Source organism: Saccopteryx leptura, chromosome 2, assembly GCF_036850995.1.
Source record: "Saccopteryx leptura isolate mSacLep1 chromosome 2, mSacLep1_pri_phased_curated, whole genome shotgun sequence".
Lineage (NCBI taxonomy): Eukaryota > Metazoa > Chordata > Mammalia > Chiroptera > Emballonuridae > Saccopteryx > Saccopteryx leptura.
The window spans coordinates 364077444-364104153 of NC_089504.1; the positions used below are offsets into that span (position 1 = coordinate 364077444).

A 26710-nucleotide genomic window follows, 5' to 3' on the forward strand; every position below is an offset into this window, starting at 1 on the left:
CCCCTCAGCCCTCAGCCAGGGGGGCACAGCAGGCTGGGAGCAGTGGGTGACCAGTGTCCTCCTCCAGCCGTTTCTCGACTCGGAGCTCCTCAAAGCGGCCCTTTCCAGGAGTGTCTGGCTGGTGTCCTCGGTCAGCCGTGCAGTGGGCGTCTCCTTGCATGCCACCGGCTCCACGGGCCCATGAGGCGGTGGGCGCTGCGCCAGCCCACCCTGGAGAAACCGTATCCAAGGCTGCACCCGGGGCTGGGCGGTGGCCGCCCCGCACACCCAGGAGCATGGGGAGCCCTCACCCTCAGCAGGGACCCGGTGCTCCCTGGGTTTCAGGGCAGTGTGGGGGTTGCTGTTACGATCCCCAAGTTTGCTTTGCTGTCTGGTGTTGTCTTGAGCAGCACGCCTCTGGCTCTTCAAGTCAGTAGCCCCCTCTCTCCTGGGCCGTGTGCTCCCCCACCCACAGGGTAAGAGCTGCCCCTCCTGGACCTCATCTGCGTAAAAGTGTCTGGGAGATTTTCGGTGGCGTCCTTGAGGGGTGTGTCTGTGTGCACGCGCGTACCCCACCTACGCAGAGACGGAGACGGCGTACAGCCGCTTGGGTTTTCTCAATTACTATTCAGATTACTGTTCAGTATATTGCAGGGAAATTTGTTTTAAATTGAAGTGTAATTGCTGTGAAATAGAATTTTGAAGCCTAATGGTTCCGAGATTTTAAGTTTAACCTACAAATTTCGTTATTCTGCTTATGAGTCAGTCAATTTAAATGATCGTGTTGAGTGGTGGGAGGCTTATAATTTCAACTAAACTTATTAAAATGTCTTAGTGATTTTTACAAATTCAATGTCTTCTCTTTTTTTTATCTTTTTTTTTTCTCAGGTGAGAGGAGGGGAAATAGTGAGGCAGACTCCTGCATGCGCCCCCACCAGGATCCACCCTGCAACCCTGTCTGGGGTTGATTGATGCTTCAGTACTGGTCTATTTTTAGAGCCTGAGGCTGATGAGCTGCTATGAGCCATCCTCAGCGCCTGAGCCATCCTCGGTGCCCAGGGCCACTGTCTGCAGGAGTGGAAAAGGAAGAGAAAGAGGAGGGAGGGAAAGAGAAGCAGATGGTTGCTTCTCCTGTGTTCCCTGGCCGGGAATCAAACCTGGCACATCCATATGCTGGATTGATGCTCTACCACTGAGCCACCGGCCAGGGCCTCTTTTTTTTTTTTTTTTTTCAAGTTGACAAATATTCCAAGTTCCAAAAATTCCAAGTTCCTAAAACGGTTCTTAAAATCTAATAAATTTAAGCGTATAGATAGACGAATATTAAGTTTTCTTAAACATTTCAAAACTGTCGGAAACTCAGATCCTCTTTCAACAACATTCTGCTTTTAAAATCATCAGCCTAAATAAAAGTCAGTGCCTCCATTGCCTGTTTTCCATTGGAATTGCAGGGCCAATCTGTTGGTCCTCTGATAGAGCTAATTCTCTTACATGTTACAAATATGTAACTCAACCCCTCTCTGGGTAAAGGACACTTTGTAACAAAGGAAGTAGTTTTACTCTCCAGAGCCAATGAGCGGGGAGCCCAGGGTAGTGGTTGGGCCCTTGAACTCCAAGTGCCACTTCTAGTAGGTGGTCTCAGCCCTATGATCTGATACAAGTTCCCTTCCCTCTTTTCCAGTCTTCATTCTCTCCGCATCCCTGAACTACTACTCCTCCTCCTCCTCCTCCTCCACTCCCACTCCCACCCCCATCCAGGCGGCTTCATCCCCAGATTAGATTTTTATGTATTGCTTGATCCTTTCAGCGTTCTTGCCCTATCCTATGGCTCTGGCATCTAGCATCCAAGGCCATGCTAAGTGCTCATGACGAGAACCACAGGGAGCCGGCGGGAAGGTTCCTTGGTGATTCCCTTCCCTCTTGGGACAGACATCCCCTGCTGCAGTAGTGCTGCGTGCTAGTGTCTCTCCCCTGCTTACATACTTTTGACGATGGGAGGCTCACCACTTGTATTTTTAAAGTGGTGATAAACTATCCATAACCTGAAATTTGCCATTTACTTTAGCCACTTTAGGTGTGCCGTTCAGCCTCATAGAGTATCTTCACGTTACTGTGCAACCGTCGCCGCTATTCGTCCCGGGGACTCGCTTTATTTTTTCAAACTGAAACTCTGTGCCTGTTAACCAGCTCCCGTTCCCCTCCCCTCCCCCAGCCACCGGCCAGCCGCCACACTACTTCTGTCTCTATGAATGTGACTAGGATAGACACCTCCTATAAATGGAGTCACATAGTATTTGTCCTTTTGTGTCTGGCTTATTGCCCTGAGCACCGTGGCCTCAGGGTTCATTCTTGTTGCCCATGTCAGAATTCCCTTTGAAACTTGTTTTTAAATGTTCTGTCTTACTCTGAACTGGGACCCGTCTTGGGGCTGGTGTTCCGACGGGAGATGTTCCTGGCTGACCCAGACCCGCCTCCGGACAGACGAGCGAAGGAGAGGGTGTCGGGGATGCAGGCACCCGGGGGACCTGGGCTGATGCAACAGCAGGTGGATTTGTGACAGTAATATAGTAATGGTCCTTGGTTGTCCACCGCGAGGCTGCAGACTGAGGTCAGCACTGCCGGAGGGGAGGGGTCCCAGCCCACTTGCCCTCACCTGCCCTCACCTGTTCTCACTGATTATATATATATATATATATATATATATATATATATATATATGTATGTATGTATGTATGTATGTATCTCCATCCATCCATCCATTTCCCCGGGGAAAATGCCACCTCTATGTTGATGTGGTATTTTGGCTTCCTAGGGCTGCCATAGCCAATCGCCCACCAACTCTGTGGACCACAACAACAGAAAATTAGTCTCTTGCAGTTCTGGAAGCCAGAAGTCTGGAATCAGGGTGCCAGCAGGGCCCTGCTCCCCCCAGAGGCTGCGGGGGGCGTTTCCCTCTTTGCCTCTGCAGCCCCCTGCAGTCATGGCCGCCGCAGCCTCCCGGTCTCTGCCTGTCTCTCCATGGCCTTCTTCCCTGTGTCCTCTCCGCGTCTCATCCGGCACGCCGATGGGTTTAGGGCCCGCCCGGGTAATCCAGGATGATCTCCTCTTGAGACCTTTCATCTGATCACATTTGCAAAGACCTTTTCCAAACGAGGCAACGTGCACCGGTTCCAGGGGGGGACATGTCTTTAGGGGCTCGCCGTGTAGCCCACGGCGGCGTCTGCATCTGTCTCCGGCATTCAGTGTGTACACGGACTCCTCCCCGCGCCCCCCATGTCCTCGTGGCCCTTTGGGGACTCCTTCAGCGAGCAGCTGCCTGGGGTCCGTCCCCACCGGCCCCTTCGCTCTGAGACATCTGGCTTCCCGCCCTGGTGCCTTCCTGGGGCTGCATCTCCCTTTCGGCACCTGGCCGCTTTCTCTCCTCCCTGGGGAGCCCCCCTATCTCCCCCCCACACACACACACCCCCGCCCGCCCCCAGGCAAGCCAGAATGTCATGGAGAAAGAGGCGCAGAGCTGAGTCACCAGCTCAGGGCAGAATGACACAGGCTGCCGCGTCCCCGCCCTCAGGGGGAGCTGGCTGCGGTGTTGTCTCGAACCACCAAGAGAAAAAGGAGGCTGCCCCCCTCCTGCTGGCCCTCTGGACCAGTTAACTTCCTTCCGGGAGACTGGATTTGATGACAGCCTCGGCGGCAGCTCTGTGCGCACAGGCCCTGGGGTTTCAGTCCCGGAGGCGCCGCCTTGGTTCCTGCGCGGAGCCCGCTGCCTCCCCACCGCCCTCCCCACCACCCGCCCTGCACTGCAGCAGTCGAGGAATTATGCCTGGAGCCAGAGAGACAGATAGATACAAGGGCTGATTTCCCAAGGGACTTTCCTCCTGGAAATGGGTTTAAAACCTGGCGTTTCTCAAGAGAAGGGGAGTGGTTGTGGTTTAAAATATACATAATAGCACGGCAGCCTCCTGCCTGGCTCCCACCTCACCCCCCACCCCAGCTGTTTTCTAAAGGACCAAAGACAGGCACAGAAAGATGAAAACAAACAACAGAGAGAGAGGAGGACAGTCTGGGAGGAACGTCCTTTGGTTCTAACATAGTTGGAGCTGGTTCTGGGTTCCCCACACCCACCCGGGCATCTGAGACCCCTCAGAGGGAGGGAGGAAGCCCCTTTCTTCCTCAGTCTGAGGACTTGACCCGTGGGAAAGTCGGGCAGCTGCCCCTTTCCCGTGTGAGTGATAGTTCAGGGACACAGAAAGAGCGCTGCTTCATTTCAGGTCCTCTTGAAAGGAGGCTTTGTGGGTTTTTTGTTTGTTTGTTTTTGCATTTTTCCGAAGCTGGAAACGGGGAGGCAGTCAGACAGACTCCCGCATGCACCCGACTGGGACCCACCCGGCATGTCCACCAGGGGGCGATGCTCTGCCCATCTTTGGGCATTGCTCTATTGCAACCAGAGTCATTCTAGCGCCTGAGGCAGAGGCCACAGAGCCATCCTCAGCGCCCCGGCAAACTTTGCTCCAATGGAGCCTTGGCTGCGGGAGGGGAAGAGAGAGACAGAGAGGAAGGAGAGGGGGAGGGGTGGAGAAGCAGATGGGTGCTTCTCCTGTGTGCCCTGGCCGGGAATCGAACCCGGGACTCCTGCACGTCAGGCCGACGCTCTACCACTGAGCCAACCGGCCAGGGCCGAAAGGAGGCTTTGGTGTTTCGGTTTCCTAGGGCTGCCGTAACAGATGGCCCTCAAGGACGCGGTTGAGAACAACAGGAATTGAATCTCTCACAGTTTCAGGAGCTGGACGTCTGAAACCAAGGTGCCAGCAGGGCTCTGTCCACCACCTCCTCCCCGGAGGCCACAGGGGAGAGCCGTGGAGAGCCAAGCAGGCCGTGGTGGCAGAGTAGGCCGAGGGGAAGCAGGCCTGTGGAGTTCTGGGTGGGCAGCGATTCAGAGCAAACCGAGCGCCCCTCTTGGTGAGGTTAGATGTTTGTGCTGGTCCGGGCTTCATCCCCGCCTCCTGGCCCCACTGCCCCGCCCTCCGCTCCTGCCCATCCCCGCGCGCATCTCTGCCAGCAGTGGGCGGTGGCGGGCCTGTGCTGGTCACGTCTGGAGGCCACGGGCCTGCTCTTCCTCATGGTTTTGCCCGTCTACTGCTGCGGCCCCGGGGGAAGGCCACACAGCGGTCACAGGTCCCTTTGCACTTGCGCCTCCCGGGTGTGTGACTGCCCCGGGTCCGGTCAGGCTCTCGGTGGGATTTGTAGGGATTTGTGGCGAGGCTCGATGAGTTTCCCGACAGCTTTGTTACACTGTAATTTTCCTCTTGGGTCTGATGAACTTTTTCTACTTTTCCCCGATGGTGGGGGTCTCCCGGCAGAGCTGAGGTCCCGAGCGTGTCCTGAAAGCTTTGGTCACCTGTTGAGTAATGTGGGGAGTGAGCGATGGTCCGGTATTACTTTGTAGTGAGGTTAGGAGCCCAAATTTTGGAATCATTTCCTTCAGTATGGATTTTACTACTTCCTGGACTTGTTCGGTTTGGTTGGGGAACACTTCTACCCACCCGGTGAAGGTATCTGTCGACCAAGACAAGTAGGTATTTGTATCCCTGGCGCGGAGACATTTGGGAGAAGTCTAACCGCCAGCCCTCAGCCAGGGGGTCCCTCTCCTCTGGGCTGGCTCGGCCAGTGCAGGGGGTGGTTGTCATCCCTGCGGGCTGTGGACTGTGCACAGGGAGGAGCTGTGGCCGACGGCTTTTGTTAGCCCCTTAGTACTAAGTAGGCGCTCGCCACGTTGGGCTGAATTATCTCTTCCAGCGGGCAGGAGCTGTAGAGACCCTTTGACAGCCTTCCATCGGACAGTCTGGGGAAGGGGGTGAGATTGTTCTGTCACTACCATCCTCCTTGTTGTGAACGGGCCCTTGCTGTTCTGACCAGTCTACTTCTTCCCTGGTATATTGGGACGCTCGCCGGCACATGTCTGATGAGGGTATCGGTTCCCCAGTGACAGAGCCCCCTTTTATAGCAGTGGCTTTAGCAGTGTGCTTTGCGGGTCTGTTTTCCAGGATACCCTCTTTGGCTCCCTCTTGCTCTCTCTTACAGTGGATTGCTGTGATTTCTGTAAGTAGAGGGACTGCTTGGAGGAGCTATAGAAGATGTGTGAACTGGCCCTGGCCAATTGGTTCAGTGATAGAGCATCACCCCAGCGTGTGGAAGTCCTGGGTTCGATTTCCAGTCAGGGCACACAGGAGAAGCGACCATCTGCTTCTGCACCCCTCCTCCTTCTCTCTCCTTCTTTCTCTCTCTATTTCTCCTCCTGCAGCTCAATTGGCCCCGGGCACTGAGGGTGGCTCCATGGCCTCCGCCTCAGGCACTAAAATATCTTGGTTGTTGAGCAATGGAGCAATGGCCCGAGATGGGCAGAGCATTGCCCCGTAGCGGGTTTGCCGGGTGGATCCCAGTCCGGGCGCATGTGGGAGTCTGTCTCTCGGCCTCCCAGCCTCTCACTTAATTAAAAAAAAAAAAATGTGTGTCAACTATATTTTATTTATTTATTTATTTTACATTTAGAAGTTCTTTTTCCTTTTATATAGCTGTTATAAGCACGTAGCCCTGGAAATGTATATTTGGAGTTTGTGTAGATGTTTAATCTTTTGGGTGCCGGGACCCGCGCGACAAGTCTATTCCAGGGTCTCGAGTGGGAATGGTACGAAATTGAATGAAAAATAGAGAAAGAACTAAAGACATATACAGGCTGGGTTTCGGGAGGATGCCACAGTTCCATGCCAGCAGTAAAATTTACCACCCTGGCAAAGCCGCCACACCTGGACGCCCCCAGCAAACATCCTTCTTTATGTACTGGAGGAGGTGGGCCATTAGCAAATCAATCACATTTCTAAGGCAACACAAGAAAAACACCAGATGCAGAAAAACCCCCCACCCAGGGGTTGTCAAACTTTTTATAAAAACCACCCACTTTTGCAGTGCTGGTCAACCTGGTCCCTACCGCCCACTAGTGGGTGGTCCAGCTTTCATGGTGGGCCAGTCGCAGCGCTGTTTGGTTGCACGGTAGGGACCAGGTTGACCAGCACTGCAAAAGTGGGCAGATTTTATAAAAAGTTTGAAGACCCCTGCCGGGAACGTGGGAGGCAGCACGAGCACTGAGGCTCAATCAGGCAGGTGAGGTGGGGCCTGGGCAGACCATCACCTGACAGCCAGCTCCCAGCCCCTCTGTCCAAACTGCAAAATACCCTGTGGATTTAACGGAGCCCCCAACATCTGGGCTCCGTCAAAGCAGTTAACTCTGCAGGTCGTGGCTGAGGCTTGGAGGGCTTCTGCTTCCACTGCTCGGTGCGGGGATGTTTGATGGCGCGTGGCGTGTAGTTGGTCCCTTCTCTGACATCGCTGCCCCTGTGAGAGAGCCAGGCCTCATCGGGGTTGGGGGGCCATGGGCCTGTGAGATCGGGCCTGCTGGCCTAGCCGTGGCCTCTGTCTCCGGCAGCTCTGGTCACTCTCCGGCGGGCCCGTGAGATCGGGCCTGCTGGCGTAGCCGTGGCCTCTGTCTCCGGCAGCTCTGGTCAGTCTGCAGCGGGCTTCGGCAGGAGTGCAGTCCTTAGGGTAGTCGGGTTTAGTGTCCAGTGCTCCGCTCTCACCTGAGGGCTTTCCCGGTAGGATGACTTGGTACCTTAATCATCTATTGTTGGTAAGCCAACAAGGCCTTTTGATATTTAAGAGGGGTCCTGTTTGATGGGAGGAATACAAAGGGGTTTATTTCCTGCCCCGGGATATTTTGAAGGCCTCCTCTAAGCGTAGGGCAGCTGCTGCAACATTTCTAAGGCCAATTCTATGCCACTAAATGTAGGGTTGTTTGAGAAATATCCAATAGGTCTTGTTTTTTTTAAGATTTTTTTTTTCTTTTTTTGACAGAGACAGAGAGAGGGACAGACAGGGTCAGACAGACAGGAAGGGAGAGAGATGAGAAGCATCAATTCTTCGTTGTGGCTCCTTAGTTGTTCATTGATTGCTCTCTTATATGTGCCTTGACGGGGCGGGGGGGGGGGCTACAGCAGAGCGAGTGACCCCTCGCTCAAGCCAGCGACCTCAGGGTTTGGAACAATGCTCTATCCACTGCATCACTGCCTGGTCAGGAAAGATTTTTATTTATTCATTTTAGAGTGGGGAAAGAAGGGGGGGGGAGCAAGAAGAGGGGGAGGAGCAGGAAGCATTACTCCCATATGTGCCTTGACCAGGCAAGCTCAGGGTTTTGAACCAGCGACCTCAAGAGTTTCAGGTGGGCCTGACCTGTGGTGGCGCAATGGATAAAGCGTTGACCTGGAAATGCTGAGGTTGCCGGTTCGAAACCCTGGGCTTGCCTGGTCAAGGCACATATGGGAATTGATGCTTCCAGCTCCTCGCTCCTCCCCCCTCCTCTCTCTCTGCCTCTCTATCTCTCTCTCTCCCTCTGTCTCTCCTCTCTAAAAATGAATAAATAAAATAAAATTAAAATTAATAAAAAAAGAGTTTCAGGTGGACACTTTTCCACTGCGCCACCACCGGTCAGGCTATCCAACAGGTCTTTTATGCAACCCCTTGTTTTTCTGTGACATTAAGTTGAGAAGGTTTCTCAGGGTCTGGTAGTCCCATTAGGGCGCATTTTGAATGCTCAAATGCTCTTTGCTGTTCTTGCCCCCAATAGGGCATTTTGCTCATTATTACTGTCTTTGAGGGCGTTATAGAGGGGCCTGGCTATTTCTTCATATTCCAGTATTCAGGCGATAATAACCTGTTAATCCTAAAAAGGCCCAAAGCTGCCTGTGGGTGGGAGCAGTTGGGGTGTCTGTAATGGTCTGTGATTTTTCAGAGAACAAGGGTTTTTTTTCCTGGGGTTACTGTTAGCTCCCAATATTCTACCCTTTGTTAGAGGACTTACGCTTTCTTTCTGAACACTTTGAATTCCCTTTCGGCCAAGAAATTTAGGGTCTGTAGGACATGTAGGTGGCCCCGTTCTTCTGTTGGGGAGTAGATGAGTAGGTCATCTATATATTGTATGATTTGGCCATCCCCCAACCTCAAGAGCTAGGTTTTTCAGATCTTTAGCTAGGGCCTGCCTACACAAGTGAGGGCTGTCTTCTGCAACCCTGGGGTAGAGCAGTCCAGGTGAGTTGTTTGCTGGTTCAGCCCCCAGTCAGGGCAGATACAAGAGCAGCTGGATGTCCCTGTCTCTCTCCCTCTCTCCCTTCCTCCCTTTCTCCCTTCCTCTCTTGCTGAAATCAATAAATAAAATTTTAGATAATAATAACAATAAAAGAATTACATATCTGAGACCATAGTTCGGCATTGGCAGCTGAGTACCAAAATTACCACTTAAAATTCAAAACGGAAACCTGCGGTCTTTTCAGAATGCATTCCTCATCTTCATGCTGTCACCGGCGACTGAGCCACGTACTGTAATATTGCGGTAAGCAAGCACTGCTTTGTCATTAGGAGGAAAAAAGAACAGCGATCAGACAAAGATCATAATGAGGTAGTCCTTGGAAGACTGCACACTCTTTTGCTATGCACAATACACAGTACAATAAAACAGGGCACACTGTGGATGACAGCAACACGCAAAAGTCAGGTTGTAGAAAGATTAACATAGCCTCTGCTACATCAGAATTCTGTGTAGCTGTTTGCAGTTTGGGAATTATAAGGACAAAAAGCAATTCTTTAATGCTTACATAGCAGAAACATGAGGACGGGTGCATCACAGTTACCGCTGGGCACTGACATGGAATTCACAAAAACATAAAAGATTTAAATAAAAGACTGACCCATGTAACCTATGTTTCTATACCCTTTTTACAAATTGAGATATAACTGGACACCTAACATTGTGTAAGTTTATGGTGTAGCACATAGTGACTTGATACATTTATATGGCAAGATGGTTACCGTTATAGCATTATCTAACACCCCTGTCGTGACACATAATTGCTATTTTTTCTAGTGGCAGGAACAATGAAGAGCTAGTTTCTTAGCAAGTTGAATGTTTAGGATAGTTTTTTTATATATATATTTTTTTCTGAAGCTGGAAACGGGGAGAGACAGTCAGACAGACTCCCGCATGCGCCCGACCGGGATCCACCCGGCACACCCACCAGGGGGCGACGCTCTGCTCACCAGGGGGCGATATTCTGCCCCTCCGGGGCATCGCTCTGTTGGGACCAGAGCCACTCTAGCGCCTGGGGCAGAGGCCAAGGAGCCATCCCCAGCGCCGGGGCCATCTTTGCTCCAGTGGAGCCTCCGCTGCGGGAGGGGAAGAGAGAGACAGAGAGGAAGGAGAGGGGGAGGGGTGGAGAAGCAGATGGGCGCTTCTCCTGTGTGCCCTGGCCGGGAATCAAACCCAGGACTTCCGCACGCCAGGCTGACGCTCTACCACTGAGCCAACCGGCCAGGGCCTAGAATAGTTTTTATTGTGTGTTGGGTTTCCAGGACTTACGTTCTTTTTTTTTTTTTTTTTTTTTTTCCTGAAGTGAGAAGCAGGGAGGCAGTCAGACAGACTCCTGCATGCGCCCGACCAGTACCCACCCCGCATGCCCACCAGGGGGCAATGCTCTGCCCATCTGGGGCATTGCTCCACTGCAACCAGAGCCATTCTAGCGTCTGAGGCGGAGGCCATGGAGCCATCCATCCTCAGCGCCCAGGCCAACTTTGCTCCAATGGAGCCTTGACTGCAGAAGGGGAAGAGAGAGAGAGAGAGAGAGAGAGAGAGAGAGAGAAAGCAGAGGGGGAAGGGTGGAGAAGCAGATGGGCGCTTCTCCTGTGTGCCCTGGCTGGTAATCGAACCTGGGACTTCCACATGCCAGTTCTCTTCTCAACCCTGAGCTAGCCGGCCAGGGCCTCCAGGACTTACGTTCTTATTGCAAGTATATGCTCTTAAATGTCACCCATTCCCCCAGACCCTGATGATTGCCATTACACTCTTCTTGAGTTCAGTTCATTTTGGATTATACATACTGTAAGAAATATGCAGCATTTGACTTCCTCTGTCTGACTTACCTCTCTTAGTATAATGTCCTCAGGGTCTATCCATGTTGTTGCAAATGCCACGATGTCCTTTCTTGTGGCTGAATAGAGTTCTCTTCCACACACACACCACATCTGTTTCTGTTCATTCATTGATGGACACTCATGTATTTCCGTATCTTAGCTATTATGGATGGTGCTACAGTGAGTCGGGGGGTACAGATATGTCTTCAATAGCCTGTTTTTATTTCCTTTAGACAAATCCCCAGAAGTGGGATTGCTGGATTGTATGGCAATTCTAATTTTAGCTTTTTGAGGAATCTTTTTACTCTGAAAGGTTTTTTTTTTCCTTACCTTTTTAAAAAAAATTTTTTTTAAATTTTTATTTATTCATTTTAGAGAGGAGAGACAGAGAGGGGAGAGAGACAGAGAGAGAAGGGGGGGAGGAGCTGGAAGCATCAACTCCCATATGTGCCTTGACCAGGCAAGCCCAGGGTTTTGAACCGGTGACCTCAGCATTTCCAGGTCGACGCTTTATGCACTGCGCCACCACAGGTCAGGCTCCTCTGAAAGGTTTTCTGTGTCTGGGCTATAGCTGATGAATGTTATTTACTACATTAGAAATCAAAAGTATTTTAAAGATAAGACTTTTTTCATTTATTGAAAATTAATAAGCGCATCTGATGGTTTGTTTGTTTTGTTTTGTTTTGTTTTGGTTTTGGTTTGTTTTACAAAAGTAACGGTATTTTCTAAGAGAAAATGTAGTGAGCAGAGCGGCATTGCGCCTTGTTCTGTGGTATCGCTTTAACGTGCGGCCCCGGGGACGGCGCGGGCTCCCTGCCGGCTGCTTCTGCCGCCGCTCGCGATCGAGTGTCGTGGTCGAAGGCTGCGAGGGAGATGCGGTCTGACTGATGTGAAGGAGATGTGGTCTGACTGATGTGAGGGAGATGTGGTCTGACTGATGTGAGGGAGATGCCGTCTGACTGATGTGAAGGAGATGCGGTCTGACTGATGTGAGGGAGATGCCGTCTGACTGATGTGAGGGAGATGCGGTCTGACTGATGTGAGGGAGATGCCGTCTGACTGATGTGAGGGAGATGCCGTCTGACTGATGTGAGGGAGATGCCGTCTGACTGATGTGAGGGAGATGCGGTCTGACTGATGTGAGGGAGATGCCGTCTGACTGATGTGAGGGAGATGCCGTCTGACTGATGTGAGGGAGATGCCGTCTGACTGATGTGAGGGAGATGCGGTCTGACTGATGTGAGGGAGATGCCGTCTGACTGATGTGAAGGAGATGCCGTCTGACTGATGTGAGGGAGATGCCGTCTGACTGATGTGAGGGAGATGCCGTCTGACTGATGTGAGGGAGATGCCGTCTGACTGATGTGAGGGAGATGTGGTCTGACTGATGTGAGGGAGATGCCGTCTGACTGATGTGAAGGAGATGCCGTCTGACTGATGTGAAGGAGATGCCGTCTGACTGATGTGAAGGAGATGCCGTCTGACTGATGTGAGGGAGATGCCGTCTGACTGATGTGAGGGAGATGCCGTCTGACTGATGTGAGGGAGATGCCGTCTGACTGATGTGAGGGAGATGTGGTCTGACTGATGTGAGGGAGATGCCGTCTGACTGATGTGAAGGAGATGAAGGAGATGCCGTCTGACTGATGTGAGGGAGATGAAGGAGATGCCGTCTGACTGATGTGAGGGAGATGCCGTCTGACTGATGTGAGGGAGATGCCGTCTGACTGATGTGAGGGAGATGCCGTCTGACTGACGTGAGGGAGATGCCGTCTGACTGACGTGAGGGAGATGCCGTCTGACTGACGTGAGGGAGATGCCGTCTGACTGACGTGAGGGAGATGCCGTCTGACTGACGTGAGGGAGATGCCGTCTGACTGACGTGAGGGAGATGCCGTCTGACTGACGTGAGGGAGATGCCGTCTGACTGACGTGAGGGAGATGCCGTCTGACTGACGTGAGGGAGATGCCGTCTGACTGACGTGAGGGAGATGCCGTCTGACTGACGTGAGGGAGATGCGGTCTGACTGACGTGAGGGAGATGCCGTCTGACTGACGTGAGGGAGATGCCGTCTGACTGATGTGAGGGAGATGCCGTCTGACTGATGTGAGGGAGATGCCGTCTGACTGATGTGAGGGAGATGCCGTCTGACTGATGTGAGGGAGATGCCGTCTGACTGATGTGAGGGAGATGCGGTCTGACTGATGTGAGGGAGATGCCGTCTGACTGATGTGAGGGAGATGCCGTCTGACTGATGTGAGGGAGATGCCGTCTGACTGATGTGAGGGAGATGCCGTCTGACTGATGTGAGGGAGATGCCGTCTGACTGATGTGAGGGAGATGCGGTCTGACTGATGTGAGGGAGATGCCGTCTGACTGATGTGAGGGAGATGCGGTCTGACTGATGTGAGGGAGATGCCGTCTGACTGATGTGAGGGAGATGCCGTCTGACTGATGTGAGGGAGATGCCGTCTGACTGATGTGAGGGAGATGCCGTCTGACTGATGTGAGGGAGATGCGGTCTGACTGATGTGAAGGAGATGCCGTCTGACTGATGTGAGGGAGATGCCGTCTGACTGATGTGAAGGAGATGAAGGAGATGCCGTCTGACTGATGTGAGGGAGATGAAGGAGATGCCGTCTGACTGATGTGAGGGAGATGCCGTCTGACTGATGTGAGGGAGATGCCGTCTGACTGATGTGAGGGAGATGCGGTCTGACTGATGTGAGGGAGATGCCGTCTGACTGATGTGAGGGAGATGCCGTCTGACTGATGTGAGGGAGATGCCGTCTGACTGATGTGAGGGAGATGCCGTCTGACTGATGTGAGGGAGATGCCGTCTGACTGATGTGAGGGAGATGCCGTCTGACTGATGTGAAGGAGATGCCGTCTGACTGATGTGAAGGAGATGCCGTCTGACTGATGTGAGGGAGATGCCGTCTGACTGATGTGAGGGAGATGCCGTCTGACTGATGTGAGGGAGATGCGGTCTGACTGATGTGAAGGAGATGCGGTCTGACTGATGTGAGGGAGATGCCGTCTGACTGATGTGAGGGAGATGCCGTCTGACTGATGTGAGGGAGATGCCGTCTGACTGATGTGAGGGAGATGCGGTCTGACTGATGTGAGGGAGATGCGGTCTGACTGATGTGAGGGAGATGCCGTCTGACTGATGTGAGGGAGATGCGGTCTGACTGATGTGAAGGAGATGCCGTCTGACTGATGTGAGGGAGATGCCGTCTGACTGATGTGAGGGAGATGCCGTCTGACTGATGTGAGGGAGATGCCGTCTGACTGATGTGAAGGAGATGCCGTCTGACTGATGTGAGGGAGATGCCGTCTGACTGATGTGAGGGAGATGCCGTCTGACTGATGTGAGGGAGATGCCGTCTGACTGATGTGAAGGAGATGCCGTCTGACTGATGTGAAGGAGATGCGGTCTGACTGATGTGAAGGAGATGCCGTCTGACTGATGTGAGGGAGATGCCGTCTGACTGATGTGAGGGAGATGCCGTCTGACTGATGTGAAGGAGATGCCGTCTGACTGATGCGAAGGAGATGTGGTCTGACTGATGTGTGGTTGGAAAGATGACTCGGCAGAGCCCCTGGAAGGCTCTCGAGGGCCCCTTCACCCCTGGGGAAATGTTGTTCTAACCTTCCTTTTCTGGAAAGCCGCCCCCCGCACCCTTGCACCTCCTCTCCTTGGAAAGAGGGCCCCAGACTTGGTCCCTCAAACTTCGGGAGCGTTAGGGGCCCCACTTCCATGAGACAGCATCTGCTGGCCCTTGTCCCCCTTGGTCCCAGGCCTGTGACACTCTCCGTGCCAGGCAGGGACTTGGGCACACCTGCTGGCGTTCCCGGGCTCTCTGCTGAGGGGCCACCGTACGCACGGTTCCTGTGGGCAGGCCCGTTCCTGCAGGGAGGGGGCTGGGGCTTCCCTTGCTGCCCCTGTTTGCCAGGCAGACGAGCCCCACCGAGGCCTGGGCTCTGCGGGGGTGTCCAGGGCCCACGTGTGGAGGAGCCACAGTGGGATTGTGATTCTCCCACTTCCCGTTCCCGTGCACGCTGCAGGCGCCGCTGGGCAGAGGGGAGTCGAGCGTGAGAGGCCCCTACTGGGGCATAGTAAGGCCGTGGGTGCCCAGAGTGGACAGGGCTCCCTGGCAAACCGGCCTGGGTGGGGGTGCATGGAGAGAGCAGTAAGAAGTCCAGGAGCGGCCTGACCAGGCGGTGGCGCAGTGGATAGAGCATCGGACTGGGATGCGGAAGGACCCAGGTTCGAGACCCCGAGGTCGCCAGCTTGAGCACAGGCTCACCAGCTTTGACTCAAGGTCACTGGCTCGAGCAAGGGGTTACTGGGTCTGCTGAAGGCCCACGGTCAAGGCACACATGAGAAAGCAATCAATGAACAACTAAGGTGTCACAACAAAAAACTGATGATTGATGCTTCTCATCTCTCTCTGTTCCTGTCTGTCTATTCCACTCTCTGACTCTCTCTCTGTCTCTGTAAAAAAAAAAAAAAGAAGTCCAGGAGCGGCTCGAGTCGTCAGACCACATGAAGTGTCCTCAAGCGGCACAGCCTTCAGGGGTCTAGGGAGGGAGGGTCACAGTGAAGAGATAAAGCAGTGAGATGGGCCGCAGCCTTCGTCCGGGTCTGTCTGGCTGTTCGTGTGGCGGCAGCTTGTAACCCGGAGTCCTGGGACCTTTGGGAGCCCCAGCCCAGCTGGAATTCACGGGGAGGACGGTGGCCATGACTCTCCCACACACAGGGAGCAGGGCCACATCCGCCTTCCTCCTGGGGGGCCCTCCTCCCCACCTTCCCAACCCCCGCTCCTCCCGCAGCAATGACGGAATGGCCCCGGGCAGCGCAGCCTGCGGAGCGAGCCGCTGTCAGCAGCTGGTCCCGGGAGAGGTGGGGGGCCGCGTGGGGGTCAGCAGCTGGTCCCGGGAGAGATGGGGGCCGCGTGGGGGTCAGCAGCTGGTCCCGGGAGAGATGGGGGCCGCGTGGGGGTCAGCAGCTGGTCCCGGGAGAGATGGGGGCCGCGTGGGGGTCAGCAGCTGGTTCCGGGAGAGATGGGGGCCGCGTGGGGGTCAGCAGCTGGTCCCGGGAGAGATGGGGGCCGTGTGGGGGGTCTCTGGGGTAGGACGTTGTGCACCCCGAGAGCTGTCTCTGCTGCCTCCAGCTGGCTGCTCCAGGCACTTGGGGGGCATTGAGGGCAGAGCAGGACCACCTCTGAACTCTGGCCACCCCTGGTTCCCGCAGGACCTGGGCATGGAGTCGACCTCGCTGGACGACGTTCTGTACCGCTACGCCAGCTTCCGGAACCTGGTGGACCCCATCACGCACGACCTCATCATCAGCCTGGCCCGCTACGTCCACTGCCCCAAGCCGGTAGGGTGGGTGCGTCTCGCTAAGCCAGCTAGGGCCGGGGTCTGAGGCAGGCCCAGCGAGGGCTGGGGGATGCTGTGATACTGCCCGGACCCGAGGAGGAGCCCCCCCACCATGCAGACACCGAGAGGGTGGGCCTGAGACGCCCAGCCTCCACGGCTCTGGCCGCACGGGTGGTGTGGGCCTGGCACGGTGTCCCCCCGCCCCCCGCGCACAGACGTGGAGGTGTAACTGCTCAGTGAGCACCGGGCACTTGCCAAGCCGGGTCCTCGGCCTGAGCGGGTTCAGTTGTGGGGCATGGTGGCAGGTAAGACACAGCCCTGAGGCCCGGCCCCTGTGGGTTCAGAGTCTCGGAAATGACCAAGCTGGCCTCTGACTCACATTTCTAGAGCCAGCCAGAGTGGGGTTGGCCCTGCTGGAGGCCCAGGGGCACAGCGTGTCCCAGCCACATCCCCCAGGGCTCCCGGAACAACCTCCAACCAGACTCTGCGCCCCCCCCCCGCTCCGGGAGCAGCCAGAGTGTCTGCAAGGTAAACCGGGTCCTATATGCACCTACTGGAAACCTTCCCCGAGGCTTTGCGTTGTGATCGAAACGAAACCCAAACTTCTTACCCGGCCCTGCTGGAACCCCCATCTCCTCCCAGCCTCTGTCCGCCTGCTGAGGCTCCACCGCCCGGGCCTCCTGAAGCCTCTAGAGACCCTCTCCTGCCCTAGGAGCACTGGGCCGCCCAGACCACACCTGCCTCTGACCACACCTGCCTCTGACCACACCTGCCTCTGACCACACCTGCCTCTGACCACACCTGTCTGAGGTCCCCTGTGCTGCTGCAGACTCGTCTGCACGCCCCCTGGCACCCCTGGCAGAGCCCTCCTTCCCTCGGCCACTGGTGCCCAGACCACACCTGCCTCTGACCACACCTGCCTCTGACCACACCTGCCTCTGACCACACCTGCCTCTGACCACACCTGTCTCTCTGACCACACCTGCCTCTGACCACACCTGTCTCTCTGACCACACCTGCCTCTGACCACACCTGCCTCTGACCACACCTGTCTCTCTGACCACACCTGTCTCTCTGACCACACCTGCCTCTGACCACACCTGCCTCTGACCACACCTGTCTCTCTGACCACACCTGCCTCTGACCACACCTGTCTCTCTGACCACACCTGCCTCTGACCACACCTGCCTCTGACCACACCTGTCTCTCTGACCACACCTGCCTCTGACCACACCTGTCTGAGGTCCCCTGCGCTGCAGACTCGTCTGCACGACCCCTTGCAGTGACCTCCTTCCCTCGGCCACTGGTCTCCTGATCAGTCCCTGGCGTACCCCGTTTATTTCTCCATTCCACTCCTCGGTCTCCAGAATCATCTTGCTTATGTATTTGTTGGTGCACGTGGTGTGTGCTCCCCCCCACACTAGAAAATAAGTCCACGAAGGGGGCGAGAGACAGCATCGGTCCTGTGCAGGTCACACCCTGCAGCGAGCAGAGAGCCCGGGCAGGGAGCCGAGACCCTTCCACTGTGGGTTTGTAAGAGAGTTTATTAAAGGGGGGTGGGCAGGATAAAGGAAGTGAGCAGGGGACCCTGAGAGCCCGGGAACCACGGCGGCAGGAAGTCATTTTCCCGGAGGCTGTGTCGTTCGTTGCGGGAGCCAGGACCAGAAACCCTCCCCTAGAGCCGAGGTGTGTTTTCTGTGGCTGCCCGTCACCTCCACGCTGCAGGTTTTAAACAAACAGATGCGTCTTGCTGTCCAGTCTCCGCGGGTCAAGCATCCTGGAGCAGCTTAGATGGCGGTTCTAGCCTAGGAGAGTCTCTGGAGACATGGGCCAGGGCAGTGGATCTGACGACTCGACAGAGGTGGGGAGGCTCGCCCCCAAGGTGGCGCATTCCACGGTGTGGGCAGGAGGCCTCAGCTCCTTGCCGCGTGGGCCTCCCCACGTCGGGGCGGCTGGCTCCTCCCGCAGCAGTGGGTCCAGAGGAAGATCGGCAGGAGCTGCCCTGTCTCTTCTGACCCAGCCTCGGCGTGTAGCGTCACCTGCTGCCACCTCCTGTCGGTCTCCGGGCCTCTCTCTCTCTCTTCCTGCCCTTCTGGTCTCTCTCCCAGTTGGTCCCATTAGCTCAACCCAACTGGGAGCTGTGGGCAAGAGGGCTGGGCGATGCCGTTAATGGGAGCTCAGCCTCCAGAGCAGAGAGGAGGGCGGAGCGTGGACTGGGGGAGGGCGTCAACAGGAAACCCAGCACAGTGTCCGGTGTGGGATTTGATGAATGAATGAACGTATGAATGGGTGAAGGAAGCCTTCGGGCATTTGTTTGCCTGGGGACAGCGTAGGAAGAAGCCTGGGGAAGGGAGGGCAGCAGGTGGGTGTCTCTGGCTGACAGGGTCCCAGCACCAGGACCTCTGCTGGAGGGGAGTTCAGACAGGTGAGCCAGTCCCTCAGACAGAGTCTTCTCCCGGGCCCCCAGCACTGGGCAGGCCCGAGAGGCTGCCGCCCTGACCAGTACCCCACATGGTGCCGAGTCACCCCTGCCCCGCCCCTGCCCCCCTCTGCCCCACCCCTGCCTTCTCCTTCCTTTCCCACAGGTAGCAGAATTGATTCCACGAATGGCCTTTGAGCCCCCCGTGTGGGTTAGGACTGTGCTGTGAATACCGGGAGTCCCCTGGGACTGCCTCCAGCTAGGGAGAGAATTTATGCTGATACCGAGGGGTCTTGTGGGGGCTGAAGGCAGCCAGGCCTGAAAGAGTGGCTGGGACTACAGACAGACAGTGCCGACATCTCCCCTCTGACTCTTCCCCAGGGCCCACGCTTCACTCCGTCTTTCCTAGACCACAGGTGCCTGAAGCCCTGAGGCAGAGCCAGGATTCCCGGGAAAGGGCTGATTGGCTGTGTTCTCCCAGTGCCCACTTCTGGACCAATCAGCTGTAGCTTGAGAATGCAGGTGGCTGGTTGCACAAAAGGGTTGCTGGGTTGCAGCCCCTTCAGAAGACTTCCCAGAGGGGAGGGGCCAGCAGACAGGCAGAGTGCTGGGTGTGGGGCGCACAGACCCAAGTCACATTTGCTGCCTCTTGTCAGGCCCCCCAACCAAGGGTGTGTGGCTGCTTTGAAGCCGAGGGGGAGCTGTTTCTCACGCAGAAATGCCACGGTCTCCTTCTTTGCCTCCTCCCTCCCTTTTTATCCCTCCTTTCCCCACCATGTCCAGCTCTTTCTCCTCCACCTCTGGGTCTGTCCCTCTGTGTTCTGTTCTCCTTGGGAGGGAGGCCTGGAGGGGGGAGGTTTTTGAAGAGCCATGGGGTTGAGAAAGAATTAGAAGAGCATGGCCCTGGCTGGTTGGCTTAGCGGTAGAGCATTGGCCTGGCGTGCGGGGGACCCGGGTTCGATTCCCCGCCAGGGCACACAGGAGAAGCGCCCATTTGCTTCTCCACTTCCCCCCTCCTTCCTCTCTGCCTCTCTCTTCCCCTCCTGCAGCCGAGGCTCCATTGGAGCAAAGATGGCCCAGGTGCTGGGGATGGCTCCTTGGCCTCTGCCCCAGGCGCTAGAGTGGCTCTGGTCGCTCACAGAGCGACGCCCCGGAGGGGCAGAGCATTGCCCCCTGGTGGGCAGAGCCTCGCCCCTGGAGGGCGTGCCGGGTGGATCCGGTTGGGCGCATGCGGGAGTCTGTCTGACTGTCTCTCCCAGTTTCCAGCTTCAGAAAAATACAAAAAAAAAAAAAAAAATTAGAAGGGCCTTCTGAAGTCTTTTCTGGGTGCAAATGGTAGAAACACCCTGAACTAACGTCAGGGAAAGATGGTCTTCAGGAGGGCAGAGCGAAGCGCAGGGCCCGGGGGCGCGTTGGCACCCGGCCACAGAGCCTTGCCGAGGTTTTTTTTTTTTTGGGGGGGGGGCCGGGTCCTGATGCCACCGTACATGCTGCGTGTGGCTCGCCAGTCCGCTCCACTTCTTGACGCCCCCGTGTCCTCGGGTGTAGCATGGAGACCACGGTTGCTGCTGTTTCATAGGATTGTTGTGAGAGCCCTGTGATGCGTTCACGAGTGGGGGGGGGGTGCACGCACAGAGAGAGTGCCCTCCCCCCGTGTGGGCATTGAGAGCAGGTGCTCGAGAAATGCTAGCTGTCCTTGATTTAGCCCAGACAAGTGGAGGGGAGTTCTCACGTCTGTGAGGACACTACCTTCCTGTTAGCCTCAAGCTAGCTTTGTTCAGTGACTTGCATCTATCTACTGTCCCGGGTTCATTGAAGGGGAAATAGGCTCTCACCCCATTCTCGTGGGGCGGAGCCCCATGGGGAGTCGAGCCTGCGCCTCGCCCAGGGCACGGCTGCCCCCTTGTGGCCGTGCCGGCGCACTGAGGCGGCTGCCGGGGAAGTGGTTGGAGGAGGAGCTGACACTTTGGAAGGACCAGCCTTGTGGGTGGGATGCTGGCAACAGTCTGTCCGTGGGTCGTCCCGGGTGAGATGCTGGGCAGGCCGCCGGATCCCACCCACCGGTCCTTCTTGTCTCTAAAGCATCCGAAACAGTGCCTCTCCTTCTGCACCCTGGCCGCACTAGGTAACCCCCGGGGGGAACTTTGTAAAAGCCCCGCACCCGGACTGCTCACGCCCGGCGGGGCTGGCCCGGGCAGCAGCGTATCTTAGAGCTCCCTGGTGATCCCAGTGGGCGAGAGTCCCTCCGTTGTCACCTCCACTTCAACCCCCTTTGGCCTCCAGAGTTGGCCTTCAGCCTGGCCCCTACCCTTCTCGTTGGGGACCTGAGTAGAAGGCAAGTGGTTCTGGGTGAGAAGCCAGTGAAAAAGCAAGATGCGGGAATGACCCGCTCATTTCCAGCTGGGAGAGGAGATGGGATTTATGAGGTCGGGGCTCAAGACCGGTCCAGGCAGGACACCTCCATCGGCCTTTGATGAAAGAAAGCCCCAGGCCAGGAAATGAGGCTGGAGGAGGCGGGGCTAGGGAGGCCGAGACACTGGAGGAGGGGCGGGACCGGGGAGGGGGCGGGGCTAGGGAGGCCGGGACACTGGAGGAGGGGCGGGACTGGGGAGGGGCGGGGCTAGGGAGGCCGGGACACTGGAGGAGGGGCGGGGCTAGGGAGGCCGGGACACTGGAGGAGGGGCGGGGCTAGGGAGGCCGGGACACTGGGAGGGGCGGGGCTAGGGAGGCCGGGATACTGGAGGAGGGGCGGGGCTGGGGAGGCCAAGACACTGGAGGAGGGGCGGGACTGGGGAGGGGGCGGGGCTGGGGAGGCCAAGACACTGGAGGAGGGGCGGGACTGGGGAGGGGGCGGGGCTAGGGAGGTCGAGACACTGGAGGAGGGGCGGGGCTGGAGGAGGGGCGGGGCTAGGGAGGCAAGGAGGCTGGAGGAGGGGGCGGGGGTCTCATCCACCTCCCTCCCGGGCGTTGCCCCTGCAGGAGGGCGATGCCCTGGGCGCCATGGAGAAGCTGTGCCGGCAGCTGACCTACCACCTCAGCCCCCACTCCCAGTGGCGGCGGCACCGGGGGCTGGTGAAGAGGAAGCCGCAGGCATGGTGAGTGGTGGTCACCCGAGGTGGCTCTGCCCTGCCTCCCCGCCCGCCCGCCTCCCTCTACCAGGGCAACCCAGATGGTCTGGGTCAGGCGTGGTGTGTGAGTCGCAGCGGCCCCTCCCAGGGTAGTGGGGTAACGGGAAGAGCGCGACCAGAGGGGGCTGTCCTGGAGGGCTGCCTGAAGGAGGTGAGATGGAAGGGGCATTCAGTAGCTGGGGGAAGCCGTCAGGTGGGCATTTGGGTGAGCATGAGCTATGAGAGGTGCTGGAGGCAGGGCCCTGGTCTGTGGGGAGAGAGCTGGGGAATATGGGCCCATTCTGTGTCTTTTCTTTTTTTATAATGTTTATTGTATTTATTTTAGAGAAAGAAGAAGGGAGAGAGGGAGATAAAGACAGGAACATCCATCTGTTCTTATTTGTGCCCTGATCAGGGATCGAACCGGCAACCTCTGTGCTTCAGGATGACACTCTAACCATCCAAGCAAGCTGGCCAGGGCGGGCCAGTTGGATGGATGGGTGGGGAGGGGGACAAGAGGGTCTAATTCCTGGTGCCCTAAGCATGGGCCTGCCCGCTGAACATGCCGGTTCTCCACGTTCTCCCCTGGGAAGACCCAGACCCTAGGCCTTTCCCTGGTCCCTGCAGCAGTGGGGACCCTCAGAGGTTGTGTGGCCCTTGTGATTGGGGGAGAGGGGGGCACTTGGGATATAGGGGAACCTGTGGAGCCTAACAGGAAGCAGGAGGAGGGGAGCCTGGCAGGAAGACTTCCTGGAGGAGGAAGCACCCTGCCTTTCTTATAAATGACTGTGGGGCAGAGCAGGACAGGAGAACCCATGGTACCTGGAATGCCCCGAGAGGACTGTGAGCCAGCCCCTCAGGATTGAAAAGCAGAGGATGCTTGAACCCTGATGGAATCCAGGGGCCTTTTCTACTGTCCCCCACCCCCACCACCCCCCGCGTGGCTTCTGGTCACATGGAGCGAAATGCAAACAGGGCCCTAGGTGATGGGTCCACAGCCCCTTCCTGTTCTGTCCCCTCCAGCTCTCCTCTGCCTCCTGCCTAGTGCGCAGACACACCCAGCTCTTTCCCAGCTGGTGTCTTAGCAGCTGCCTGTCCTTCCTCTGCAGGAACTGTCGCCAAAACCTTCCCACGCCTGGCTTTCTTATTCTTAGCCAGTCAGCTCAAATGTGACCTCAGAGGAGCGTTCCCTGGGCAGCCACGGCCCCCGGCTTCTCTCCCTGGTTTGTGCTCGAGCAAGTATCTGGCAGAAGGCAAACACGAGTCTTGTCCATCTTGCTCACCACCCTGGCCTCAGTGCTTAGGACAGCGCCCGGCACCTAGTAGGATCTGAGCAAACACTGGTTGAGGGATTGATCAAGGTGGGGGCTACTCCTGTAGCCATTTGACTGGCCACGGTCAGCCAGCTGGTGAGGGCAGGGCTCGGTGCAAACCCCAGGCTCAGGCTATAACCACAGCACTGCTGTTTCTCTGGTGTGGTAAGCCTGCCTTATTACTGACACAGGCTCAGGCTATAACCACAGCACTGCTGTTTCTCTGGTGTGCTAAGCCTGCCTTATTACTGACACAGGCTCAGGCTATAACCACAGCACTGCTGTTTCTCTGGTGTGCTAAGCCTGCCTTATTACTGACACAGGCTCAGGCTATAACCACAGCACTGCTACTTCTCTGGTGTGCTAAGCCTGCCTTATTACTGACACAGGCTCAGGCTATAACCACAGCACTGCTGTTTCTCTGCTGTGCTAAGCCTGCCTTATTACTGACACAGGCTCAGGCTATAGCCACAGCACTGCTGTTTCTCTGGTGTGCTAAGCCTGCCTTATTACTGACACCGTAAGAATTACCCCCGACGCATAAATCCCGCTGAACAAAGACCAGGCAGTGTGCCAAGCCGTAGACGTCAGGCCTTCGGTGTTCTGCCTTCCCGCTCCCTGGGCCTGGGCCAGGGCCAGGGGGATGTGCTGTGGGCGGCCCCAAACTGCAGGAGAGCCCACGTGTGTGTGGAGGAGAGAGGTCTGCCCAGCTCTGGCTGTTCCTGTTAACGTGTGCAGGCTGTTAGCACCCCTGACCACCACCACCCGCTCCTGCCCAGGGTTTGGGGCCTCGGGGCTTGCCTGGGATACCAGGAAATGGAGAGCTGGGGCCCCAGAGGAGCAGGGGAAGAGAGAAGACAAGGAACGGCAGAAGGCAGGGAGGGGAGGACACGCAGCCTCCGGGAGTCAGCAGCTCCCACCAGGCCTGGAGCCCCTGCCCCGCCCCTGCCTGCTGTCCGGTGGCGATCTCCCTTAGCACCCCCTTCCCCTGGGGAAGATGCCCTTGAAAAAGGAAGCGGCAGAGATCTTGTGTGGCTCTTGAGGAAGCTCTTGCTCAGCCCAGGAGATTAATGATAGCAAATGTTTCTTTTTTTTTTTAAATGAGAGGAGAGGAGATAGTGAGACAGACTCCCACATGATTTGGATCAGGATCCACCCAACAATCCCCTCACCCCTCCCCCACCCCCAGTCTGGGGCCAATGCTCAAATCAACGAAGCTGTCCTCAGTGCCTGGGCCTGATGCTCTAATCAACCAACCTATCCTCAGTGCCTGGGGCCGACGCTGGGACCATTTGAGCCACTGGCTGGCAGAGCAAATGTTTCTTCATCACTCCCCATACTAGGCAGTTTGAAATGCTTTGCATTTAGTAACTGACTTCACATGACAACCCCTTAGCACTCAATTAGCTCCATTTTTCAGGAAAATAACTGAGGCGTAGAGAGGTTAAGGACCTAACTAAAGGTCACGCTGAGTAGGAAGGAGTGTAAGGTGCAAACCCAGGCACTGTGGCCCCAGAACGTACCCTTGGGTCCCTGCAGAAACCCTCGGGCTTCTCCCTTGTGGTCCCTCGGGCTCTGGCCTGCGGGGCCCAGCCAGGCTGAGATGTGGGCCCACCCTGGAGCAGAGGCTGGCTCCATGTCTGTCTCTGCCGAACTGGGAGAAGTCCCTGCCACCTTCTTGAACCCTGCTTGTCCTTTCTCCCTTTCAGCCTCAAGGCTGTCCTGGCCGGAAGTCCCCTGGACAACACGGTAGACCTGTCGGGCATTCCGCTGACCGCCCGTGACCTGGAGCGGGTGAGCAGCTACCTGCAGCGCTGCGGGGAGCAGGTGGACAGCGTGGAGCTGGGCTTCACGGGCCTCACGGATGACATGGTCCAGCAGCTGCTGCCGGCACTCAGCACGCTGCCCCGCCTCACCACGCTGGCCCTCAACGGCAACCGGCTGACCCGAGCCCTGCTGCGGGACCTCACCGACACCCTCAAGGACCCCAGCAAGTTCCCCAGCGTCACCTGGATTGACCTAGGCAACAACGTGGACATCTTCTCTCTGCCCCAGGCTTTCCTGCTTGGCCTGCGCAAGCGCTCCCCAAAGCAGGGCCACCTCCCCACCATCCTGGAGCTGGGGGAGAGCCCAGGCTGTGCGGAGGAGGCCCGGGACGGAACTGTGGGCCAGGAGGACCCGGGAGGGGACCTTCTGGTCCCTGCCAAGGACCACGAGGGCGGGGCGACTTCAGGGGCAGCAGCTCAGACGTGACACGAAGTGGGGGGCCTCACTGGTAGTCCTCGTGGGTCAGGACGGCTGAGGCAGCCTAGCGGCTCCTGCCCAGGTGCTCAGGCTTCCAGAACCCAGGCCTGGGCAGCCCCACCCAGGGGAGCCAGGCTGTGGAGGGTGGGCAGGGGGAGGCTGGGTGCGACTTCTCGCTGGTCCTCCAGCTTCCCACTCGTCAAGCCCCATGATCAGCATGGCTCCTGAGAGGTCCTCCCCAGACTCATGGGTCGGGGGTGCTGGTAGCTGGGGCTGAGTGGTTTGTAGGTCTGCCCCAGAAAAGGAGTGTAGTTGGGGCCCCACATCCAACCCAGGGCTTCACAGTTCTACATTTGTTCTGTTCAGGGCAGCACACTCCAGCCAGGTGCTCCATGTGCCCCTGCTCAAGGCAGGTGGGAATCTTGGCTCCCTAACTGGAGTGAGGGACGATGGGCTAGGGACTGGCTGCCACGCCCAGTCTGTCTCCCCGAGGATTGAAGGCTGTCTACCTCTTCCTTGCGGAGCCTTGGGCTCCAGGCGCAGCCCTCGCACTCATGGGTCCCTGGGCTGGCCCATCCACCAGCCTTCAACCCAGAGGGTGCCAGGACAGGTGGTATGCAGATATGCACGGGCAGCCCACTGAGAAACCCCATACCATAACCCACCCTCCCCACCAGACGGGGTCCAGTGTTGCTGGTGTGCAGGGCAGAGGACTGCTTCCTCTTACACAAGGACTGCAGGTCCTGGCCGTCCCTGAAGTAACCTTTCCTACTTTGAGCACATTCCTAAACCTATGGAAGGCTCTTAAACACCCAGGCCCACTGGCCTTAAAAGTGCTTCTAAGGGAACTCCTGGTGGATCTAGGGCCTCCAAAGACAAAGGTAAACTGGACATCCCAAAAGCAAAGGTTCCCACCCAAGGCCTACCAGCTTTGGAAAAATCCCACCATGGCACAACAAAGCCCTAGACCCAAGTCCAGGGGGCCTGGAAACGTCCTGAGCCAGAGAAAAGCACTGGGAGCCTCTGGTCAGCTTACCCCTCGGGCAACCAGAGCACCAGGGGAGCACAACCCAGGAAGGCAGCAGGACGGGTAAGCTCACTGATTAGGTGTCAGCTTCCCCAAGGAACTAGGGGCTGGACTCATGTGAATGGATGCCTTAAATGCTCTGGGACTTTTACCCTGGAAGTCAGGAAAGTTTAGCCCATAAGGAAGCCAACAAGTGCTTATGTGACAAGAGCTATCAAATTTAAC

At 56.6% G+C, this 26710-nt stretch overlaps 1 protein-coding gene and 1 non-coding gene across 2 annotated transcripts in view; one reads left to right on the plus strand and one right to left on the minus strand.

The window, feature by feature from the left end:
• Positions 1-26669, plus strand: part of LRRC75A (leucine rich repeat containing 75A) — a 45288-nt gene extending 18619 nt beyond the window's left edge. Inside the window, exons 2-4 of the mRNA XM_066364957.1 lie at positions 16248-16376; positions 21774-21889; positions 24924-26669. Coding sequence (XP_066221054.1) covers positions 16248-16376; positions 21774-21889; positions 24924-25467 — 789 coding nt within the window. The 3' untranslated portion in view covers positions 25468-26669. The remainder of the gene's footprint in view (positions 1-16247; positions 16377-21773; positions 21890-24923) is intronic.
• Positions 4579-4654, minus strand: TRNAV-GAC (transfer RNA valine (anticodon GAC)). Its single transcript has one exon. It is a non-coding gene; the product is annotated as a tRNA-Val (tRNA).
• Positions 26670-26710: the final 41 nt, after the last annotated feature.